General features: G+C 43.8%; 1 protein-coding gene and 1 pseudogene across 4 annotated transcripts in view; one reads left to right on the top strand and one right to left on the bottom strand.

Annotated features, from left to right (window-relative positions):
* SPMAP2L (sperm microtubule associated protein 2 like) overlaps positions 1–17,862 on the bottom strand; it is a 59,235-nt gene extending 41,373 nt beyond the window's left edge. For all 4 annotated transcript variants that reach the window (XM_075997897.1, XM_075997895.1, XM_075997896.1 and 1 more), the window contains exon 1: positions 17,042–17,862. In XM_075997897.1, coding sequence (XP_075854012.1) covers positions 17,042–17,738 — 697 coding nt within the window. In that variant the 5' untranslated portion in view covers positions 17,739–17,862. The remainder of the gene's footprint in view (positions 1–17,041) is intronic.
* LOC142864734 (large ribosomal subunit protein uL24-like) lies at positions 4,396–4,829 on the top strand (annotated as a pseudogene).
* Positions 17,863–20,152: the final 2,290 nt, after the last annotated feature.

Below are 20,152 nucleotides of genomic sequence, written 5' to 3' on the forward strand. Positions count from 1 at the left end.
GTAATCTTCTCATAAGCAGACCACTTGACCACGTGCAAATGCAAACAGGCGCAGCACCGGCACGGGCGGGTCCCCGGGGACACCGGTCTCTCGGGGTCTGCGACATAGACGCGCAGGGAGCGATCGACTTTCCAGTCGCTGAGCTTCTGATCCGTGTTTCCGGCGGGGAAGGTGTTGTGCAGGTCCACGGGCCGGGCGTGGACGTGCCGCCCAGCCTCCGCCAGCACCACGTCCGGGCTGGGGTCCCCGGCCAGGTGGCGCTCGCAGCCGAGCGGGACGTCGAGGCCAACGTGGGCCGGGGGCAGGGGCGCCCAGAGTGCTGGGCTGCCTCAAAATTTGAAATATTAAAGAAATCTGGCGAGGCAAAGTCATTACTTGTAACCAAAATGTTTGTACCCCCATAATATCTTTAAATAAAAAAGAAATCTCTCTTGTGGGGGCCTACTGGTGTTATACAAGGCATAGAGTAAATCATAAGACTTGATCATGGAAAGCTGAACAGAATCCTATATTCTTACTTTTTTCTCCTTCTTCAAAATTCACTCTTGACAAGTGTTTTATGAAACCAAGGTAAATTAAGAAAAGTAAGGAAGTTTCCTGTAAAGTACTATAAACGACAACGTAAGTCAAGATTTTTCCCAAAGAAATTATTCTTCAGAAAAGGTTACCTTCCATGCAAGCTCTTACAAGAACCCATCTTACAAGGCCCTTTCTCAATGACTTTATTTTCCCAACAAAGAACTGGTCAGGAAAAACATATTAGCCTGAAACAACTTCTGTAAATGCTAGAATGGGAAAATTACAGAGTTCTCGATACCAAAATTAGTATTTAAAAGGGGGAAAGGTTAAGAAATTTAAAACAAACAAACAAAAAATGAAATCGAAAACAACTTTAGTAATTATTCTTGGGGATATGATCTTATAATCATGAGTGCTGGGTGTTGCTCTAAACAAATTTTAAACCTTGTATAAAGCAAAACAAATAATACACAAAGAACGTAGTGATTGTATTGTAAAGACAAAAGTACACCCACAGGATGAATTTTTTTTAATTCCTACTCTTGCATTATATGAATGGGTTCTTTTTTTCTTTTCCTTCCTTCCTTCCTTTTTTTTTTTTTTTTTTTTTTTTTATAAATGGGTTATTGGGGAATGGGTACATGAATGGGTTCTGATGGTTTGTAACATAATTTCTAGTAACTGCACAGGTTTCAAAGGGGACCTGTCTTACTCCTAATAATGGAACTTAGGCAATGAGCAGACTGATGAAAAACTCGAGGTGAAAAGGTGATGGGGGACTTTAAAATGGAGGGATCAAGCTGACCCCACCTGAACCCACCCATCAATCTTGGACTCCCCACAGGTGGGAGAGCCAGACATCTTGTGCCTTGCTCAAAGGGTGATGCCGCAGGAAGTACTCACACTCGGCTCAACCCACCAAAGAGTCTTGCCAAAAATAATTCATTCTGAATCTAAGCAACCCTCTTAATCTATAATTGCAGTTGGCAAGGAATAGGGGAACAAAAGGAACAAGTTAAAGATGTCACAAAGAAAGAATCAAATTCAGAATATTTTACCCAGTTTTTCTGATAAATAAATGGTGTTTCACAAAGGGAGAGAAGATATGGTTTAAGTGCTAAAGAGTAACAGAGACTGAAAAAAAGACTGTATGGGAGAAAATGATATGTTTTCTTTCCCTTTTTAGGCTCTTAGTTGAGACACTCTCCTGAAAACAAGTGTCAGATTAAAAGAAAAACAAGCAGAAGTTTGTGAACACGGAGCTATACCTATCACCAGGAGAGAAAGTATTTCTCTCTGAAGGCAGTGGCTCAGGGGGCTTTGCTTAAATGGTATTTTAACAAAGGCCATAAATCTTATACAGTGACAAGACAAAGGAGAGAGCAGTTCCGGTTTTCTAAGAAGGCAGGAGAATGTGGGAAAGATAGGAAAATCTGTTCTCAGCTTTCTCTGGTGCCTGCTGGATGGAGCCTTCTCTGGGCCAATAAGCAAATGCTGCGGTCTGGTAAGGAAGGATTTATGTCCTGCCATCAGAGCCTGGACGTTCTGCGCAGAGTGTTCTGCGCTTTTAGTATCTTTAGCTTAACGATCCTCAATATTTGGGGGAGAAATATTTTGATTTCCTTCAAGAGATAACTCCAAAATGCAATGTTCTTGTTTAAGTCATAATTCAAATAAATCAACTGTAAGAATACATTTTTGACACAGTTAGGGAATCTTAAGTATTTTTTTATTAATTATTTTACTACTTTTATTTAATTAATTTTCTTCTTCTTTTTTTTTTTTTTTTTTACCACAGCAAACTTTGGGGAGGGAATCTTAAGTATTTAGTGAGCATTAGATGGTTTTAAAGAATAAATTGTAAATTTTGTTCAGAGTAATTATGACATGATAATTAATTATGGGATTTTTCTTAAAATACCTCTTTAGCGATTAGAGATGTATACTGAGGTGTTTATGAGTGAAATGACATGATATCAACTATTTTCTTTAAAACAAATTTGTCCTACAGGAAAATAAAACAAGATTCAAAAAACGTTAATTATTGTTTTTTTTTTTTTTTTTTTTTGAGACAGAGTCTCGCTTTGTTGCCCAGGCTAGAGTGAGTGCCATGGCATCAGCCTGGCTCACAGCAATCTCCAACTCCTGGGCTCAAGCAATCCTGCTGCCTCAGCCTCCCGAGTAGCTGGGACTACAGGCATGCGCCACCATGCCTGGCTAATTTTTTCTATATATATATTAGTTGCCCAATTAATTTCTTTCTATATATAGTAGAGACTGGGTATCACTCCTGCTCAGGCTGGTTTCGAACTCCTGACCTTGAGCAATCCTCCCGCCTCGGCCTCCCAGAGTGCTAGGATTACAGGCGTGAGCCACCGCGCCCGGCCAATTATTGAAAGTAGATGATGGGTATGTGGGGTTTAGTACAGCATTCTCTATTTGTGCATGTTTGAAAATTTCCACAACAAAAAGATCTTTTAAGTTTTCTATCTCAAATAACTTATAAAAATGATGCTCCCTAAAAAAGTGCTGTTAAGTTACTCAAAAAGCGACTCAAAAAGTGATGTACAATATGCATGTGAAAAAATTAAATAAAACAGTTTTCCATGAAATATGACATTAGGAGTAAGAACTATTTCTAAATTATATCATTTATTTTAATGTGTTATTTTATTTTTAGTTTGATGTGTTAATTTTTAATTTTAATTTTTATAGTACAATTATAAATAAACATGTGTCTATTTTAATTTTAATCCCTAAAAGTTTATATATTCAAATTTGCAAAAACCTTTTTAAAATTTCTTTATATTCAAGAATATATATAGTAATCACACTTCGGCAAAATCTTGTTATATCAAATTAAGCAGTTTGTATTAAAATACAGACTCAACAGTAGGGACACTCACAGTCATTGGCCAGTCTAACCACCTCATTTCACTAGAAAAGAAACGGACATACTGCTAAGACAAAATCAGAAGTAAATTCCAAGTTTCCGGCCGGGCGCTGTGGCTCACGCCTGTAATCCTAGCTCTTGGGAGGCCGAGGCGGGCGGATTGCTCAAGGTCAGGAGTTCAAAACCAGCCTGAGCAAGAGCGAGACCCCGTCTCTACTATAAATAGAAAGAAATTAATTGGCCAACTGATATATATAGAAAAAATCAGCCGGGCATGGTGGCGCATGCCTGTAGTCCCAGCTACCCGGGAGGCTGAGGCAGAAGGATCACTCGAGCCCAGGAGTCTGAGGTTGCTGTGAGCTAGGCTGACGCCACGGCACTCACTCGAGCCTGGGCAACAAAGTGAGACTCTGTCTCAAAAAAAAAAAAAAAAAAAAAAAAATTCCAAGTTTCCTGTTTCCTAGTCCAGTGTTCCTTCCAACAGCATCAAGCATCCTCTTTTACTAAGCATATGGTCACGTCGAAATTTCCAGTATGTATCTGGAGCCATGACTCTTGGGCACAGCAGTGTTCAAACATTCAAATTTCTCTGGAACCAGCCACTCTATCCATATTGGCTGATCTTCCGGTAGCCCAACTCCAGTATTGCTCCCTGTCCCCAAAATATTTCCCAGCCTCCTCTTCCATGCAAAATGACAGCAGTACTTCCTCTCCCCCATTCAAGGCCATCTGGGCCAACCTATCTATTCACTGCAGTCGTTCACAGGCTTTGGATCAACTGATTCTCCTTTGAACGCTGATCCCACCACTACATGCTCGGTGAGGAACAAAGTGCTGAGTCTCAGATTCCTCATCTGTAAAGTGGGGACACAAACAACACTTACTTCAAAGGGGTTCTCTGGACATTGGTCTCGCGAGATCTCCCATAAACATACAGAACCAGAAGCAGCGTGTAACTCTCTTCCCTTTTGCTGCCATCGCTGGAGTGGCAGCTGCCAAAATGAAGTTCAATCCCTTTGTGACTTCGGACCGAAGCAAGAACCGTAAAAGGCATTTCAATGCACCTTCTCACGTTGGCAGGAAGATTATGTCTTCCCTTTTTCCAAAGAGCTGAGACAGAAATACAATGTTCTATCCACGCCCATCCGAAAGGATGATGAAGTTCAGGTGATTTGGGGACACTATAAGGGTGAGCAAATTGGCAAAGTAGCCCGTCATCTACATTGAATGGGTGCAGTGGGAAAAGGCCAATGGCACAACTGTCCACGTGGGCATTCACCCCAGCAAAGTGGTTATTACTAGGCTTACACTGGACAAAGACCGCAGAAAGATCCTTGAACGGAAAGCGAAATCTCGCCAAGTTGGAAAGGAAAAGGGCAGGTACAAGGAAGAAACAATTGAGAAGATGCACGAATAAAATAATCTTATGTACAACTTTCATTAAAAACTGCTAAAAAGAAAAAGAAGAAAAAAAAAGGGGGTTCTCTGAAAGATAAAACAAGATTACATTAAATATTTAGAACACCTGATGAACTTAAGCTACTATAAGCTCAGTAACTATTGAGTGAATCTGGAAAGTGACTTCATCCATTCATTGTTTTAAGCTTTGGAATAGAAACGGGTCAAGAGAGTTAAAGTCCCTGTCCCACAATCCTGCAGCTTACCATCTAGGTATGACAATAGACAATGAGCAAGTAAATAACTTCAGACACTGATAAGTGCGGGGAAGGAACGAAAGCAGCACGATGTGCTGGTAAGGTAGAAGGAAGGGCCGGCTACTTTAGGAAAAGTAGCCCAGGAAGAGCCTTTCGGAGGAAATCACACTTGAACTGTGGAAAGAAAGACAAGAAGGTGCCACATACGTGATGATCCATGGGGAGAAGGAGAAAGGAAAGAGGGAGAGCACTGCAGACTGAAAGCAGCAAGTGCAAAGGCCCTGCGGCAGAATTGGCAAGACTGGAAGGAAAGGAGCAAGGACAAGACAGATTGGATTTGTGGTTGAGCCCATCACCATGAGTCCTGGAGGAGTTCTGCTTTTATGAAAGGGCAATAGGAAGAAGCCACTGAAGTATTTTGAGCAAGATAACTAATAGCATCTTCCTCTAGAGATAAATCAGAACACTATAGTTATATTATTCCCTTTCAATGATTGTGTTTTATTCTGTGGCACACAAATCCCATTGCTGCAGCTAACAAACACATGGGACGACCAGCCTGTGCTCCAGGTCATCTGCGGTGAAGACTGCCATCTGCTGGGGGACAGCAGGAGTCAAAGGCTGTTCCTCCCTGATGGACGTTCCCATTGCGTGCAGAAGTAAATTATTCTGTAACACAGTGAGGACGAAATGTCAACGTGTAACAATTCTTCACCTTGCTTTCTGCCCTGCCTTCTAAAAAGTCCATGTTTGAGTACCAAATGTGGGACAGCTGGCCTACAAAGAAAAGGCAGGGATCACTTCTCACAAGAAAACAACAGATCATGATGACAGGGACTTGGGAAGAGAAATGCCTCAAGAACATTTTAGCAGGTTTTGCTCTGTGTTGGAAGGTATAATTCCTTTTAAGATATTTCAATAAGACTTAGGTTTTCAAGGCTTTTAAGTGCACTATGGTGCAGTTCACTCATATATTGGGCATGGCTATATAAATGAACATTGGGACATTCTTCGATATGACATACTAAGCTATCGGATCTGTTACTACTGCCAATTCTTTCATGCTCCTCTGCTACGCACAGCTACCCCAGTGCCTTGCTCAGGGTCACAGGGCAAGGGATGAGAGAGTGGGACAGGGATTTGCTTGAGGGTGGGATGGCCGAGGCAGAAAGAGGACAACCCCCTCCATCTGGTTAAACAACAACAAACCTGAGATTTCTATTTGTGCTCAAAAATATCACAGCCCCAAGCTAACCTAATAAGACAAAGGAATGAGCCGTGCCTCCTCTCACACCCCTAAGTCTGCCCTTTGGGACTTTTCCCCTCTCGTTTCAAATCATTTTTCATGTTCATTTTCACCTGATTCCCTCTCTGTGAAGATGACACATGCAACCAGGCAGCCACTAAGAGCATTGGTATTTTGAAGGGAATTGAGTCTTTGATTTGGTTCTCACTTTTACTGTTGTTGGCGTATATGAATGCCTCTGATTTCTGTGTATTGATTTTGTATCCTGAGACTTTACCAAATTCATTTTATCAATTCAAGGAGTCTCTTGGTTGAATCCTTGGGGTTTTCTAGGTATAATATCATGTCATCAGCAAAGAGTGAGAGTTTGAAGAGCACTGGATTTGTAACTCACACCATACATTAGGATAAACTCCAAATGGGTCGAAGATTTAAATGTTTTTTTCTTTCTTTTCTTTTCTTTTTTTTTTTTTGAGACAGAGTCTCTCTTTGTTGCCCAGGCTAGAGTGAGTGCCGTGGCATCAGCCTAGCTCACAGCAACCTCAATCTCCTGGGCTCAAGCAATCCTCCTGCCTCAGCCTCCCGAGTAGCTGGGACTACAGGTATGCGCCACCATGCCCGGCTGATTTTTTCTATATATATTAGTTGGCCAATTAATTTCTTTCTATTTATAGTAGAGACGGGGTCTCACTCTTGCTTAGGCTGGTTTTGAACTTCTGACCTCAAGCAATCCTCCTGCCTCAACCTCCCAGAGTGCTAGGATTACAGGTGTGAGCCACTGCGCCCAGCCAAGATTTAAATATTTTTTTAAAAGACTATGAAAGAGGCCGGGCGCTGTGGCTCACGCCTGTAATCCTAGCTCTTGGGAGGCCGAGGCGGGCGGATTGCTCAAGGTCAGGAGTTCAAAACCAGCCTGAGCAAGAGCGAGACCCCGTCTCTACTATAAACAGAAAGAAATTAATTGGCCAACTGATATATATATAAAAAAAAAAATTAGCCGGGCATGGTGGCACATGCCTGTAGTCCCAGCTACTCGGGAGGCTGAGGCAGAAGGATCGCTTGAGCCCAGGAGTTTGAGGTTGCTGTGAGCTAGGCTGACGCCACGGCACTCACTCTAGCCTGGACAACAAAAGTGAGACTCTGTCTCAAAAAAAAAAAAAAAAAAAAAAAAAAAAAAGACTATGAAAGAAAACATATGACCCAATTCCTTCATAACCTAGAAAGGCCTTCCTAATTATATGATTCAATACAGAAGCCATAAAACAAATTATTGATATATTTTACTATAAAAATGTTTTTATGGTGAAACAAACAAAAAATAAGCAAAGATGCAATAACTATCAACAAACTGAAAAAATATGTTATACATATTCCAGACAAAGGGCTAATCTCCATATAAATAAGGAAAAAATGTATCGAGCCAAAAGAAATATAGGCAAAGAACATAAAAATATATAACCAAAAAAGATTTTCAATATCACTCATATAATAAGATAAATGTAAATTAAAACTTAATTGACAAACCAGTTTATCAGCTATTCAAAAAGTTTAAGTACACTCTATAATAATGAGACTCTGGAGACAAAGAGACTTCCATTTGCTACTGGGCACACAAAAATGCATCAACTCCTATGGAGGGCAATTTTGCTAAATCAAAATTGCAAATGCATTTACTCTCCTGTATTCCTACTTCTGGGAATTTATTCTATAGATATACCTGTAAGGGTACTAAACTACATATGTACAGGGGTCTCTATTATAGCACTGTTTATAATAGCAAGGTCCTGGAAGCAACCTGGAGGTTGAACAATGGAAAATAATGCATCTGTTTTTTGGGTTTTTTTTTTTTTTTTTGAGACAGAGTCTCTGTTGCCCAGGCTAGAGTGCCGTGGTATCAGCCTACCTCACAGCAACCTCAATCTCCTGGGCTCAAGGGATCCTTCTGCCTCAGCCCCCCGAGTAGCTGGGACTACAGGCATGTGCCACAATGCCCAGCTAATTTTTTCTATATATTTTTAATTGGCTAATTAATTTATTTCTATTTTTAGTAGAGACGGGGTCTCGCTCTTGCTCAGGCTGGTTTCAAACTCCTGACCTTGAGCGATCCACCTGCCTTGGCCTCCCAGAGTACTAGAGTTATAGGCGTGAGCCACCATGCCTGGCCTGCATCTGCTTTTTTTTAAAAAATGAGGAAATGCTACATGTGCTTATATGGAAAGATATATTGTCCAGTGGGAAAAAAATAGTGAATAAGATTATAGAGTGTGCAACCCTTTGAATAAGAAAGGGGGAAAACAAACATGCATTTTCTTATATTTATAAAAAGATACACCAGAAACTAGTGGTTATCTGTAAAAGGTGAGAGAGAGTTTAGAAGGGAACAGTGTGGGAGTGAGACATTTCCTTGTATGTCTCTTCATATTGTGTTGGTTTATGGACCATGTGAATTTCTTACAAATTTAAAAAAAGATTTAAATTAAAAAAAAATTCTCAGCAGGGCACAGTGGCTCATGCCTGTAATTCTGGCATTTTTGGAGCCCGAGGCAAGAAAGTTGCTTGAGGCCACAAGTTTGAGATCAGCCTGAACAACATAGCAAGACCCTGTATCTACAAAAACTAGAAAAATTAGTCAGGTGTGGTGGCACATGCCTGTGGTCCCAGCTACTCAGGAGACTAAGGCAAGAGGATTGCTTGAGCCCAGGAGTTTGAGATGAAGAGTTTGATCTTCAGCTAAGATGAAGCCACTGAACTCTAGCCAGGGCAACAGAGCAGGATCCTATGTCAAAAAAAAAAAAAAAAAAAAATTCACACAGTATGATTTTCCCCGATATATGCGTGAGATCCTGTTTCTTTTAAATCATTTTCCTAATTCCTTATAAACCCAGATTAAATAGTATGGTTATGTATACTCAAGACTACTGAATAGTCTCTATCTTGGCCTATTTTAGGTACACAACCTTAATGAGTACTTTGGGTCTATTTTTTTTTCCTTAGCCTTTCTTCTATTACAGATTATCATTGCCATTTAACTCAGAAAATGAAGTGGATTTCCTGTAGGACACTCCAGTTCACTTTTTTTTTGAGACAGAGTCTCACTCTGTTGCTCAGGCTAGAGCGAGTGCCGTGGCATCAGCCTAGCTCACAGCAACCTCCAACTCCTGGGCTCAAGCAATCTCACTGCCTCAGCCTCCCAAGTAGCTGGGACTACAGGCATGTGCCACCATGCCCAGCTAATTTTTTCTATATATATATATTACTTGCCCAATGAATTTCTTTCTATTTATAGTAGAGACGGGGTCTCGCTCTTGCTCAGGCAGGTTTCGAACTCCTGACCTTGAGCAATCCGCCCACCTCGGCCTCCCAGAGTGCTAGGATTACAGGTGTGAGCCACCGTGCCCGGCTATCCAGCCCACTTTAATTTGTGTGTTATGGATGTGTCACTGTTGTAGACGTGTTCAGCATCACAGACTTCAAGGATGGACTCCGTGTCTTATTCATCTACAGCTCAATGCCTAGACCCTGAACATATAAATGCCCCATAAAGTTCAGCAATTACAGTTATGATACTTTTGTAAAATAACAGACAGACAGAACCCACTCTAAAATTTTTTTTAATTTGCATGCAACCTATTGCCATGTCTTAGTCATTTTTACACCCCATAGGAACACCCCTTAGTAGACACTCAGTAAATGTTTGGTGGGTGAAAGAATCTGTATCACGTGAGGAAGGTGATGTGCTGACTAAATATTGCTATTTTATGTAAATATTATATAAATATTTATATAATATTTATATATAAATATAAGTATTTATATAAATATATAAATAAATATATTTATATATTTATATAAATATTGGTGTTTATTGAGCTTTACTAAAGGAATTAACCTAAGAACTTATTGGAATTGACAAGGAAAATCTAGAAGTGATAAGATTTGGAAGCTTTAAAGTAGTGTTTTCTAAAGCAGAGTCTGAAAACTTTTTAGAGAGAGTGCCATCATCAAGCTACTTCAGGAAGGCTACTGTAGGCAGCACAGACAGGGCAAGCTCTCCAAAAGATGGGCTTTTTCCCACCTCTTAAAAATACAGGCTGAGACTTGAACGATAGGAATTAGCCATGAGATGATCCTGGGAAAACAACAAGCATGCCAGGCAGAGGGAACTATGAAAGCAGACTCTAAAGCAGGGCAGGTGTGGGGACTGGCCTTTGGAGGAAGAGACAGGAAGCCAGTGTGACTGGCAGCTCCCCAGAGTGGGCTGGAGGGAGAGGGGTAGGGGGTGAGTTCAGAAGGCCCCAGGAGCTCTAGGGTCCCTGCAAAAAGTTTGGGTTTATTCTAAGAGCAATGGTAAGCCACAGGAAGGACTCCGAGGGAAAGACGTGATCTGATTTGGTTTTGCGGTAGCCAAGGGACAGCAAGGGACAAGAGTAGAAGCAGGTGGACTCCTCAGGAAGTTAGTGTCGAAATCTAGGTAAGAAAAGTCCACAACAAGAGTGAAGGTTTTTAGCAGGAAATGTTCTTAAGATAAAACTAACAGTGGCTCATGCCTGTAATCCTAGCACTCTGGGAGGCCGAGGAGGGAGGATCGCTTGAGGTCAGGAGTTCGAGACCAACCTGAGAAAGAGCAAGACCCCGCCTCTACTAAAAATAGAAAGAAATTAGCCTAATAACTAAAAATATATAGAAAAAATATTAGCTGGCATGGTGACACATGCCTGTAAAAAGAAAAAAAAAAGATAAAACTAACAGAACTTTCATTGGTGCATTGCATTTGAGGGTGATATAAGAAGAATCAGAGAATAGAAGATTTTCTTTTTTCTTTTTTTTGAGACAGGGTCTGGTTCTGCTGTCTAGGCTAGAGTACAGTGGCATCATCATAGCTTCCAGCAATCTCAAACTTCTGGGCTCAAGTGATCCTCCTCACTCAGCCTCCCAAGTAGGTTGGGACTACAGGTACACACCACCACATCCAGCTAATTTTTAAATTTTTTGTAGAGACAGGATCTCACTATGTTGCCCAGGATGGTCTCAAACTCCTGGGCTCAAGTGGTCCTCCCCCCTCGGCCTCCCAGAGTGTTGGGATTACAGGCCTGGTGCCAGGCCGGATGCAATATTCTTAGATGGGAAAGACTGAGGGAAGAACAAGGTGGGAAGGAAAAATCAAGACTGTTTGGAAGTATATTACCTTTAAGATGCCTATGACATCTCCGAATGGAGATGTCCAGTAGGCAGTTGAATATACAAGTGTCAGACTCAGAAGAGAAAGAGTAGAGCGGAACACAAAAATTTAGGAGGCAGCAGCAGCACAGAAATGCTATTTAAAATCATGAGTGTGGATAGAACCGCCTAGGGAAAAAAGTGTAAGTAAAGTGAAAAAGGGTCAGTATGGAGCCCTATAAAGTTCAAGGATACAGGAAGGGTTCAGGAAATGAGCCTGAGGAGTAACCAGTCAGGTAAGCAATGGCCAGGAGATTGTGCTGTCATAGAGGCCCTGGGAAGGGAGTAGTCAGTTGTGTTAAATGCTGCCCAGAGGCCAAATAAGAAACTACTACTACTAACACTACTACTACTACCAGCTAACATCTACTGAGACTTACCATGTACCATAATCTGTTCTAAATGCTTTATGGGGGCCAGGCACGGTGGCTCACGCCTGTAATCCTAGCTCTCTGGGAGGCTGAGGTGGGAGGATCGTTTGAGCTTAGGAGTTCGAAACTAACCTGAGCAAGAGTGAAACCCCGTCTCTACTATAAATAGAAAGAAATTAACTGACCAACTAATATACATAAAAAAAATCAGCCGGGCATGGTGGTGCATGCCTGTAGTCCCAGCTACTCAGGAGGCTGAGGCAGGAGGATCGCTTGAGCCCAGGAGTTTGAGGTTGCTGTGAGCTAGGCTGACGCCACGGTACTCACGCTAGCTTGGGCAACATAGTGAGACTCTGTCTCAAAAATAAATAAATAAATAAATGCTTTATGGGAATTAACTCTTTGGATTTTCTTCACAACACTAAGGATAGAGAAGAAACCACTGGATTTGGTGACACAGAGGTCAAATGAAAGGATCCTTCATTCCATAATAATTATTAAGTCCTGACTTGTCCCAGGCATTGAGGATAAAAGACAAAGGGCCTGCCCTAACAAGAGCTTAATGTAAACAAGTAAACGAATAGAAACATAATATAGTCAGGTAAGTGTCTTAAAGAAAATGAACAGGGCCTGGCACAGTGGCTCATGCCTGTAATCCTAGCACTCTGGGAGTCTGAGACGGGAGGATGGCTTGAACTCAGGAGTTCGAGATCAGCCCAAGCAAGAGTGAGACCCCATCTCTACTAAAAAACAGAAAAAAATTAGCTGGGTAACTAAAAAGAGAAAAAAATTAACCAGGTGTGGTTGTACATGCCAGTAGTCCCAGCTACTCAGGAGGCTGAGGCAGGAGGATTGCTTGAGCCCAGGAGTTTGAGGTTGCTGTGAGATAGGCTAATGCCACAGCACTCTAGCCCAGGTGACAGAGCAAGACTCTGCCTCAAAACAAAACAAAACAAAAAAAAAGGTCACCATCAGGAAATGGATAAAAGTTACAATTTGCTAATAATTTGGACGCAAGGTGTAAGAGAAAAACAGGTGTCAAAAATGATTCCAACGTTTTTGGCAGCCTGGATGAATGAAAAGTGGTACCATTTGCTGAAATGAGGAACAATGAGGGAAAAACAAGTTTGGGTGCAGAAGTAAGAGTTCAGTTATGGACATGTTAAGTTATACATGCCTAACAGATACTCAAACAGGGATGTTAAATAGACAACTAGTTTTAAAACTTTGGAATTCAGGGGAGAAACTGAGGCTAGAAATAATTCAAGAAGTTACCAGCATATAGTTAAAACCATGGTACTGATGACAACATCCAGAGAATAAGGGAAGTTCTAGAAGAATTTGAGCCAACTAAGCCATCAGTCACTTCAACCAAAGGCTGGTAAGAGGAGGATTCAGCAAAGCAAACCGAGTTAGGAACAATGAAGAAGTTAGGACAATGGAGGCAGTAGTATCCCGGAAGTCAAGTCAAGAAAGTCTTTGGCCGGGCGCGGTGGCTCACGCCTGTAATCCTAGCACTCTGGGAGGCTGAGGCGGGCAAATAGCTCGAGGTTAGGAGTTCGAAACCAGCCTGAGCAAGAGCGAGACCCCGTCTCTACCATAAATAGAAAGAAATTAATTGGCCAACTAATATACATAGAAAAAATTAGCCAGGCATGGTGGCACATGCCTGTAGTCCCAGCTACTCGGGAGGCTGAGGCAGGAGGATCGTTTGAGCCCAGGAGTTGGAGGTTGCTGTGAGCTAGGCTGACGCCACGGCACTCACTCTAGCCTGGGAAACAAAGTGAGACTCTGTCTCAAAAAAAAAATAAAAAGTATTTTAAGAAGTAAGGAGTGAAGGTGTCAAATGAGTAAGATGAGGATGAAAACTAGCCATTGAATTTGGTAAGGCAGAGGTCATTGTGACATCAGCTATAGCAAACTTCAGCTCAGTGGAGGGGATGAAAAATTCATTTAAGTGGTTCTCAGTAGACTAGGAAAAGAGGACATGGAGATAATAACATACAGACAACTCATTTTTCCTCTAAAGCAAAGCAGAGAAACAGGGTCCCTAGAAGGGTACATGGGGTTAAGGGAAGATTAGGGTATTTGTGGGGTTTTTTGAGATATGAATTAGTGTGCATGTTTATATGCCAATGGGAATGATCTAGTAGAGAGGGGAACTCCATTGTTACAAAAGAATAGAAAAATTAGCTGGGCATGGTGGTGTACAGCTACAGTCCCACTTACACCGGGGCCTGGGGCGGGAGGATCTCTTGAGCCTAGGAATTTGAAGCTGCAGTGAGCTATGTAAATACCACTGTACTCCAGCCCAGGCAACAGAGAGAGATCCTGTCTTAAAAAGAAAAAAAAGTTACATGGGATGGAATCCAACATGTAGACTGAAGGAATGGCCTTTACTAGGAGCAAGGACAGTTCGTCCATTATTAGCAGGAGAAAAAGTGGAGTATATATGTGTAGATGCTGGTAGTTTGGTAGATTTCATGTTGGAAAGATATGAAGATCTTTTGTGATTTCTATTCTCAGTGGGGGGAAAAAAGTAAAATCAGTGAAGGGTGAGGAAGGAAGAAGGGATGTAAGAGGTTTAAGGAAAGAGAGCACTGACCATGATTTCTGGGACATTTGGGAAATGAATTGACTGGGAAAATGTAGCTCGATTGCCAAGCAGCACTGAGAGCCCACTTGAAGTTCAGGGCATGAATTCAAAGGTCAGTCAGCATAGCTGTATGCCTTTCTTTCGTCATTATCTGTTTTCACAAGTGCAAGCAAGAGGTGGATTTAACCAGGCAAGAATGACAGAGGGAGAGGGAGACAAGGGAGTGATTCCATTGGTGGTCCATGGAATATAAGGCGAGTAAGGAGAAACAGACAGACATAAGATAGTGATATGTAATGAAAGGTTTAGTAGAATCACTGGATTAGAAGTCCCTTTGAAGCTGAAAATTTGATAAGGGGTTCATGGAAGAGTGAGCTGGAAAGATATGACATGGTTAGAGATTAGAGTGCTTGAAATAGAGATTCTGGAAATAGTACAGCTATTTGCTAAGGGCTAGGTAGCGGGTGCCTAAGACAGAGTGGAGAACAAGATCATTTGAAGTATGGTCAAAGGACCATACTCAGGTCAAAGAACTGAGAAGCCACATGGACCATCCACATGGACCATCTGCAAGGCTATGAAATCTCCACACATGATGACAGGGGTGGCAATGGAGAGAAAGGCAGGAAGTAAACCAGAGCCATTTCAGTGGAGTAGAAAGAAAAGAAGCCTAGCCAGGGTCTTTGGAGAGAATGAGAGGTGAGGAAATGGAGTCAACGAGTCTAGATAACTCTTTTGACAAGTTCTGCAGGGAAGGAGAACAGAAAAATGGTGGTGATGGTGGGGGAAGGAGGGGTCAGAAGAAGACACAGGGTCAAGGGTTATTTCAAGGTGGGAGATTCTAGAGTACATGCTCATGAGACTGACTTATTAGAAACGAGAAATTGATGCTTCAGGAGAGAGAGGGGATAACTGTAGGAACAAAGTTCTTCAGGAGACAAGAGTGGAATCTGAAGCACAAGTGAAGAATTTTACTTTTTACCAAAAAAAAGAGAAAAAAAAAAGCATAATTCTTCCCTGAATCACGAGAAAAAGCAGAATCCATGGGTACAGATGTGGGTAAAGTAATAGACTCATGATAAGAACATAAGGGAGTCCATGATTGATCACTTCTATGTTCTCAATAAGGATGAGGCAAAGTCTTCAGCTGGTAAGGGTTAAAGGTGTGAAGGTTAGAGGAGACATAATGGCATTTAGTCATCATCTCAGAGACTGGGAGAACTAACTTGGCAGGTGAATGGAGTGAGCTTGCTAGCCAGCGCCGAATGACCAACTGAGATGAAATTGAAACAGACCAGTATGATTATGCAATTCTGTACGGCAAGACCCAACTGCTTAGGTGTAGGAAGAGAGTAGAAGGATGGCTGAGTTTAACCGGGGTTGGGGTTTTCTCAGAAGTACAGGGGATAGCCCCAGGGTCAAGGGAGGTGAGACATGGAAGGGAACAACTGGGCCACAGAATCGAGGCCGGAGAAGGAGGAGTCAGTAAGAACATTAGAGACAACCTGGTCATCAAAGGGCCAGAGGTGCAATGTGGACAAAGAATTGTGTGGGGCAGTATCAGCAGTGAGGGGTCAAAAGTGGACTAGTGTGGTCAGAGCAAGGATGTTTGTACCCAAGTCCCAGCAGCCCTGCTACCTTGTGAACTTGGTGAGGACTGAACATATAGTGAGCGCTTAGTAGATGTTCACGTTAAGTATTTGCCCAGTGAATGTTTTGTTTCCACATGGGGCCATGTGCCAAACACTGACAAAAATATCCTACCCTCAAGGATCCCTTCGTTCAATTGGGGAGAAAGATAAATGATGTAATAAAAGATCTTACCACCAACTGATTTTTTTTTTTTTTTTGAGACAGAGTCTCACTCTGTTGCCTGGGCTAGAGTGCCGTGGCATCAGCCTAGCTCACAGCAGCCTCAGACTCCTGGGCTCAAGTCATCCTTCTGCCTCAGCCTCCCGAGTAGCTGGGACTACAGGCATGCGCCACCATGCCCAGCTAATTTTCTCTATATATATTAGTTGGCCAATTAATTTTTCTATTTATAGTAGAGACAGGGTCTCGCTCTTGCTCAGGCTGGTTTCGAACTCCTGACCTCAAGCGATCCGCCCTTCTCGGCCTCCCAGAGTGCTAGGATTACAGGTGTGAGCCACCAAGCCCGGCTCAGAAGATCTTAAGTGCTATAATAAAGGTAATGTTCAAAGTGCAACCCAGACGGATGCAATGGCTAACTGTAGAGAAGAATTAAGAAGGGCTTCAAAAGGAGGTAACAATAGGCCATCAGGATGGCTGGGGGTCATCAGGTGGCAGTGGGAGTGACACGATTCAGTTTCTGTCGTTATCAGCGTGTCCATTTCCCAGTGGAGTCGCTCCAAGTGCAACGCGACATGACTGCAAAGCAACAGGTAAATGATGCAAGAGTTAAGTTCCTTTAAAACACCAAGTTCTTGCGTGCAAACCTTCACCTTGGAACCCCGTCCCGGGCGGGGTGGGGTGGGGTGGCGTGGGGTGAGCGAGGAAGCGGGGGCGGGGCGGGGGAGCACCTACCGCGCAGGGAAGACCGCTGAGGCCGCGCCGGGGCTCTGGTGATCAGAGACGGGGAGATCATCACTGCCGTCCCGGGAGGAAACTGGATTTCTTCGACCTGGATGGACTTGCGGGGCTGGTGGGGCTTACGGGCCTTGCGGGCCTTGTGGGCCTTGTGGGACGCGCGAGGCGCACGCGGCTCGTAGGGCTTGTAGTGGCCGTGGGGCTCATGGGGCTCGCAGGGTCCATAGGGCTCGTCGGGCTCGTCGGGCTCGTCAGGCTCGTCGGGCTCGCAGGGCCTGTGGGGCTCGTAGGGCTCGTAGGGATCGCAGGGATCGCAGGGGTCGCAGGGGTCGTAGGGGTCGCAGGGGTCGCAGGGGTCGCAGGGATCGCAGGGATCGCAGGGGTCGCAGGGGTCGCAGGGATCGCAGGGGTCGCAGGGGTCGCAGGGATCGCAGGGGTCGCAGGGGTCGCAGGGGTCGCAGGGGTCGTAGGCTCCGCCGGACTTGCGGGGCCTGCCGGACTCATCACGCCCCTTGCGCCTGTCTCGCCGGTCGTGCTCGCCCGCCTTCTCCGGCGCCTCCGCGTCCTCCTCAGACTCCCTCATGTCCTGCATGTTGCGGATCTTGAGCACAAGGGGCCTGCGTACATCTGTCGTCGCCTGCTCATCGGTCACTTCGGTCAGCGCGGAGGGGCCTGACAACTCTCGGCTCTCCATTCCCGCCTGGAGCTTCCGTGGCGCCGGCCGCTCACCCTCCCCGCTGCTGCGCACCGGGCGCTCTCGGCTCCTCGCGCTGCCTGACAGGGAGGGTGCCCGCCCCGCCCCCGGCCCCGCCCTCAGTCCCGCCCTCGGCCCCGCCCCTGGCCTCAGTTCCGCCCTCGGCCCCGCCCTGGCCCCGCCCTCGGCCCCGCCCCTGGTCTCAGTTCCGCCCTCGGCCCCGCCCTGGCCCCGCCCTCAGTTCCGCCCTCGGCCCCGCCCCTGGTCTCAGTTCCGCCCTCGGCCCCGCCCCCGGCCCCGCCCTGCGCGTCGTCCTGTTGCCAAGGGGACACGCGGCGCTCGCTGGCTGGCTTGGGGCGCAACCCCCCACAGAGAAAAGCCCCAGACCGGTCAGCGGGGACAGGGGGCGGCATCCTGACCCTGTTTCCTGTGTCAAGGGCGCGCACTTCCGCATGTTCTCAGGCGCCGAGGACCTTCCAGACTGGAAGTCTGGGCCGCAGAGCCAGGTCTCTGTTGGGCTTTAGAGCTCCTGTGAACACGCATTTGTCCCCTAATCATGCTGGGAGGGGACGCTGAGATTGACAGCATCGCAAGGCCCTCAATCACTAATTCTCATTTCCGTCAGCTTCTAGTACCTGCGTCTCATTACACGGCACACCATCCACGGAAGTGTGCTAGAAATCATTGTTTTTAAAAGCCTGTAATTATCTTGTGAACAGCACAACTGTGTGCTGTGCGTGTGTTATTAACTGTGGTATCTTTTAAATATAATATACCACAATTTTTGTAACCCTGTTTTTGATACACGTCCCTCTGGTCTTTATCATCATTATCTAATACCAAGAGATTTTAAATATTTAAGTGGCTTGGGCCTCTCTCAATCCCTGACGGGTACTTTCAGCTGATTTTCACCGCCTGGCAGTGTGGTAGAAGCATCCAGAAGCAGTGGAGTTTCGGTGAGGTGTTTATTTTCAAGGGAAGGGACTAGAGGGATGAAGGAATAAGTCATCCGTTAAAGTATACAGTAAACCCCTTTTGCACATTACTGGGTACTCCTTGGATATACTTTGTCTCGTAGATATGAAAAACGAGTTAAAAGATAAATACTTTAGGGACTGTGGATGTTATTCAAAATGGAACTTGGAAGTTTATTCTAGGTTATCCATGTATGAATCAGAAATCTTCTTCAAACTCACTTTGATATAGACATATGTAGTACCATACAGAGATTCAAGAAATAGCCCCCAAAACTTGGGAAAAGGAGAAATAAAGCTCCCCTCAGAGAGTTTTAACTCAACCTGGGAACAATCAGGGAAGAATTATGTAAATTCATCTTAAAGATACTGGATGGCCCCTAAATCAGTAAAGCTAGCCCGCCACTAAATGAATGACTTCAAATATCCGAAGAACATGTCAACTGAAGGAGGGGCCTTCAGCCCACAGTGAAATGTCCAGAAGAGTCATAGAGGCTGTGCTCTGTTCAATAACTGTAGAAAGGAAAGGACCTCGCCCAACAGACGGCAACTGTTACAGCCTGCCCTTCAGGCCCTCTTGAGGGGGATGTGTGGCCTGGTGCCATTATACACCCAAAGATCTATGCTCACCAGGCAACTTTCTGACATGACCCATCATTGTGTGATCTGCTCCCCCTAGGCCAGACAAGAAGGCTTGACATTAGACACCTGAGTGACTGTCGTCATAGGATACCATTAACCCTTTGTACTCACTTGCTTTTTCCTCGGTTCCTTTATTCTACTCGGGATTTAATTTTTTAAATACCCCAGATTTTACAAAGCGCGGCAGTAGAGTAAAAAACTGGAGTTTCTTTTCATACAAACTTATTTATTTGGATTTTTTTTATATTTCAAATTATTGATACATTCAAAGAGTAATTTTAATCTCTATAATTTTTGCTAACCGTGTTGTCACACTCGACATCCGAGTGCAAAGGGTTAAACATAATCTTTCAGCACTATGAGAAAGGTAGCAACCTCAAAAGACACACACTCCAATGTCTCATCTCTCAGAGGGCAAGTATCATTTTGCATATGCACGTGTAAGTTTAATTAGGTTCCATTTTAACCTAAAACTTGATAGAGACAGCTATGTGCTAACATTGAGAGGGATTAACAGTCTTCACCATATTTGGATTTTTATTTCAACATAGATTCCAATTTTTAAAAGGAAGGATTTATAGAACAAACCCTCTTTCCAAATATTTTTTGGTAGAGATGGACTCTTGCTATGTTGCTGAGGCTGGTCTCGAACTCCTGGGCTCAGGCAATCCTCCCACCTCAGTCTCTGAAAGTGCTGAGATTACATGAATAAGCCACTCTAAATTTTGCCCCTCTAAATTTTTTTAAGGCAAGGTAAATATAGGTATCACTCTTAACAAAATATTTCTAGTAAAGAAA

The sequence above is a fragment of the Microcebus murinus genome, chromosome 26 (genome assembly GCF_040939455.1).
Source record: "Microcebus murinus isolate Inina chromosome 26, M.murinus_Inina_mat1.0, whole genome shotgun sequence".
NCBI classification, from domain to species: Eukaryota; Metazoa; Chordata; class Mammalia; order Primates; family Cheirogaleidae; genus Microcebus; species Microcebus murinus.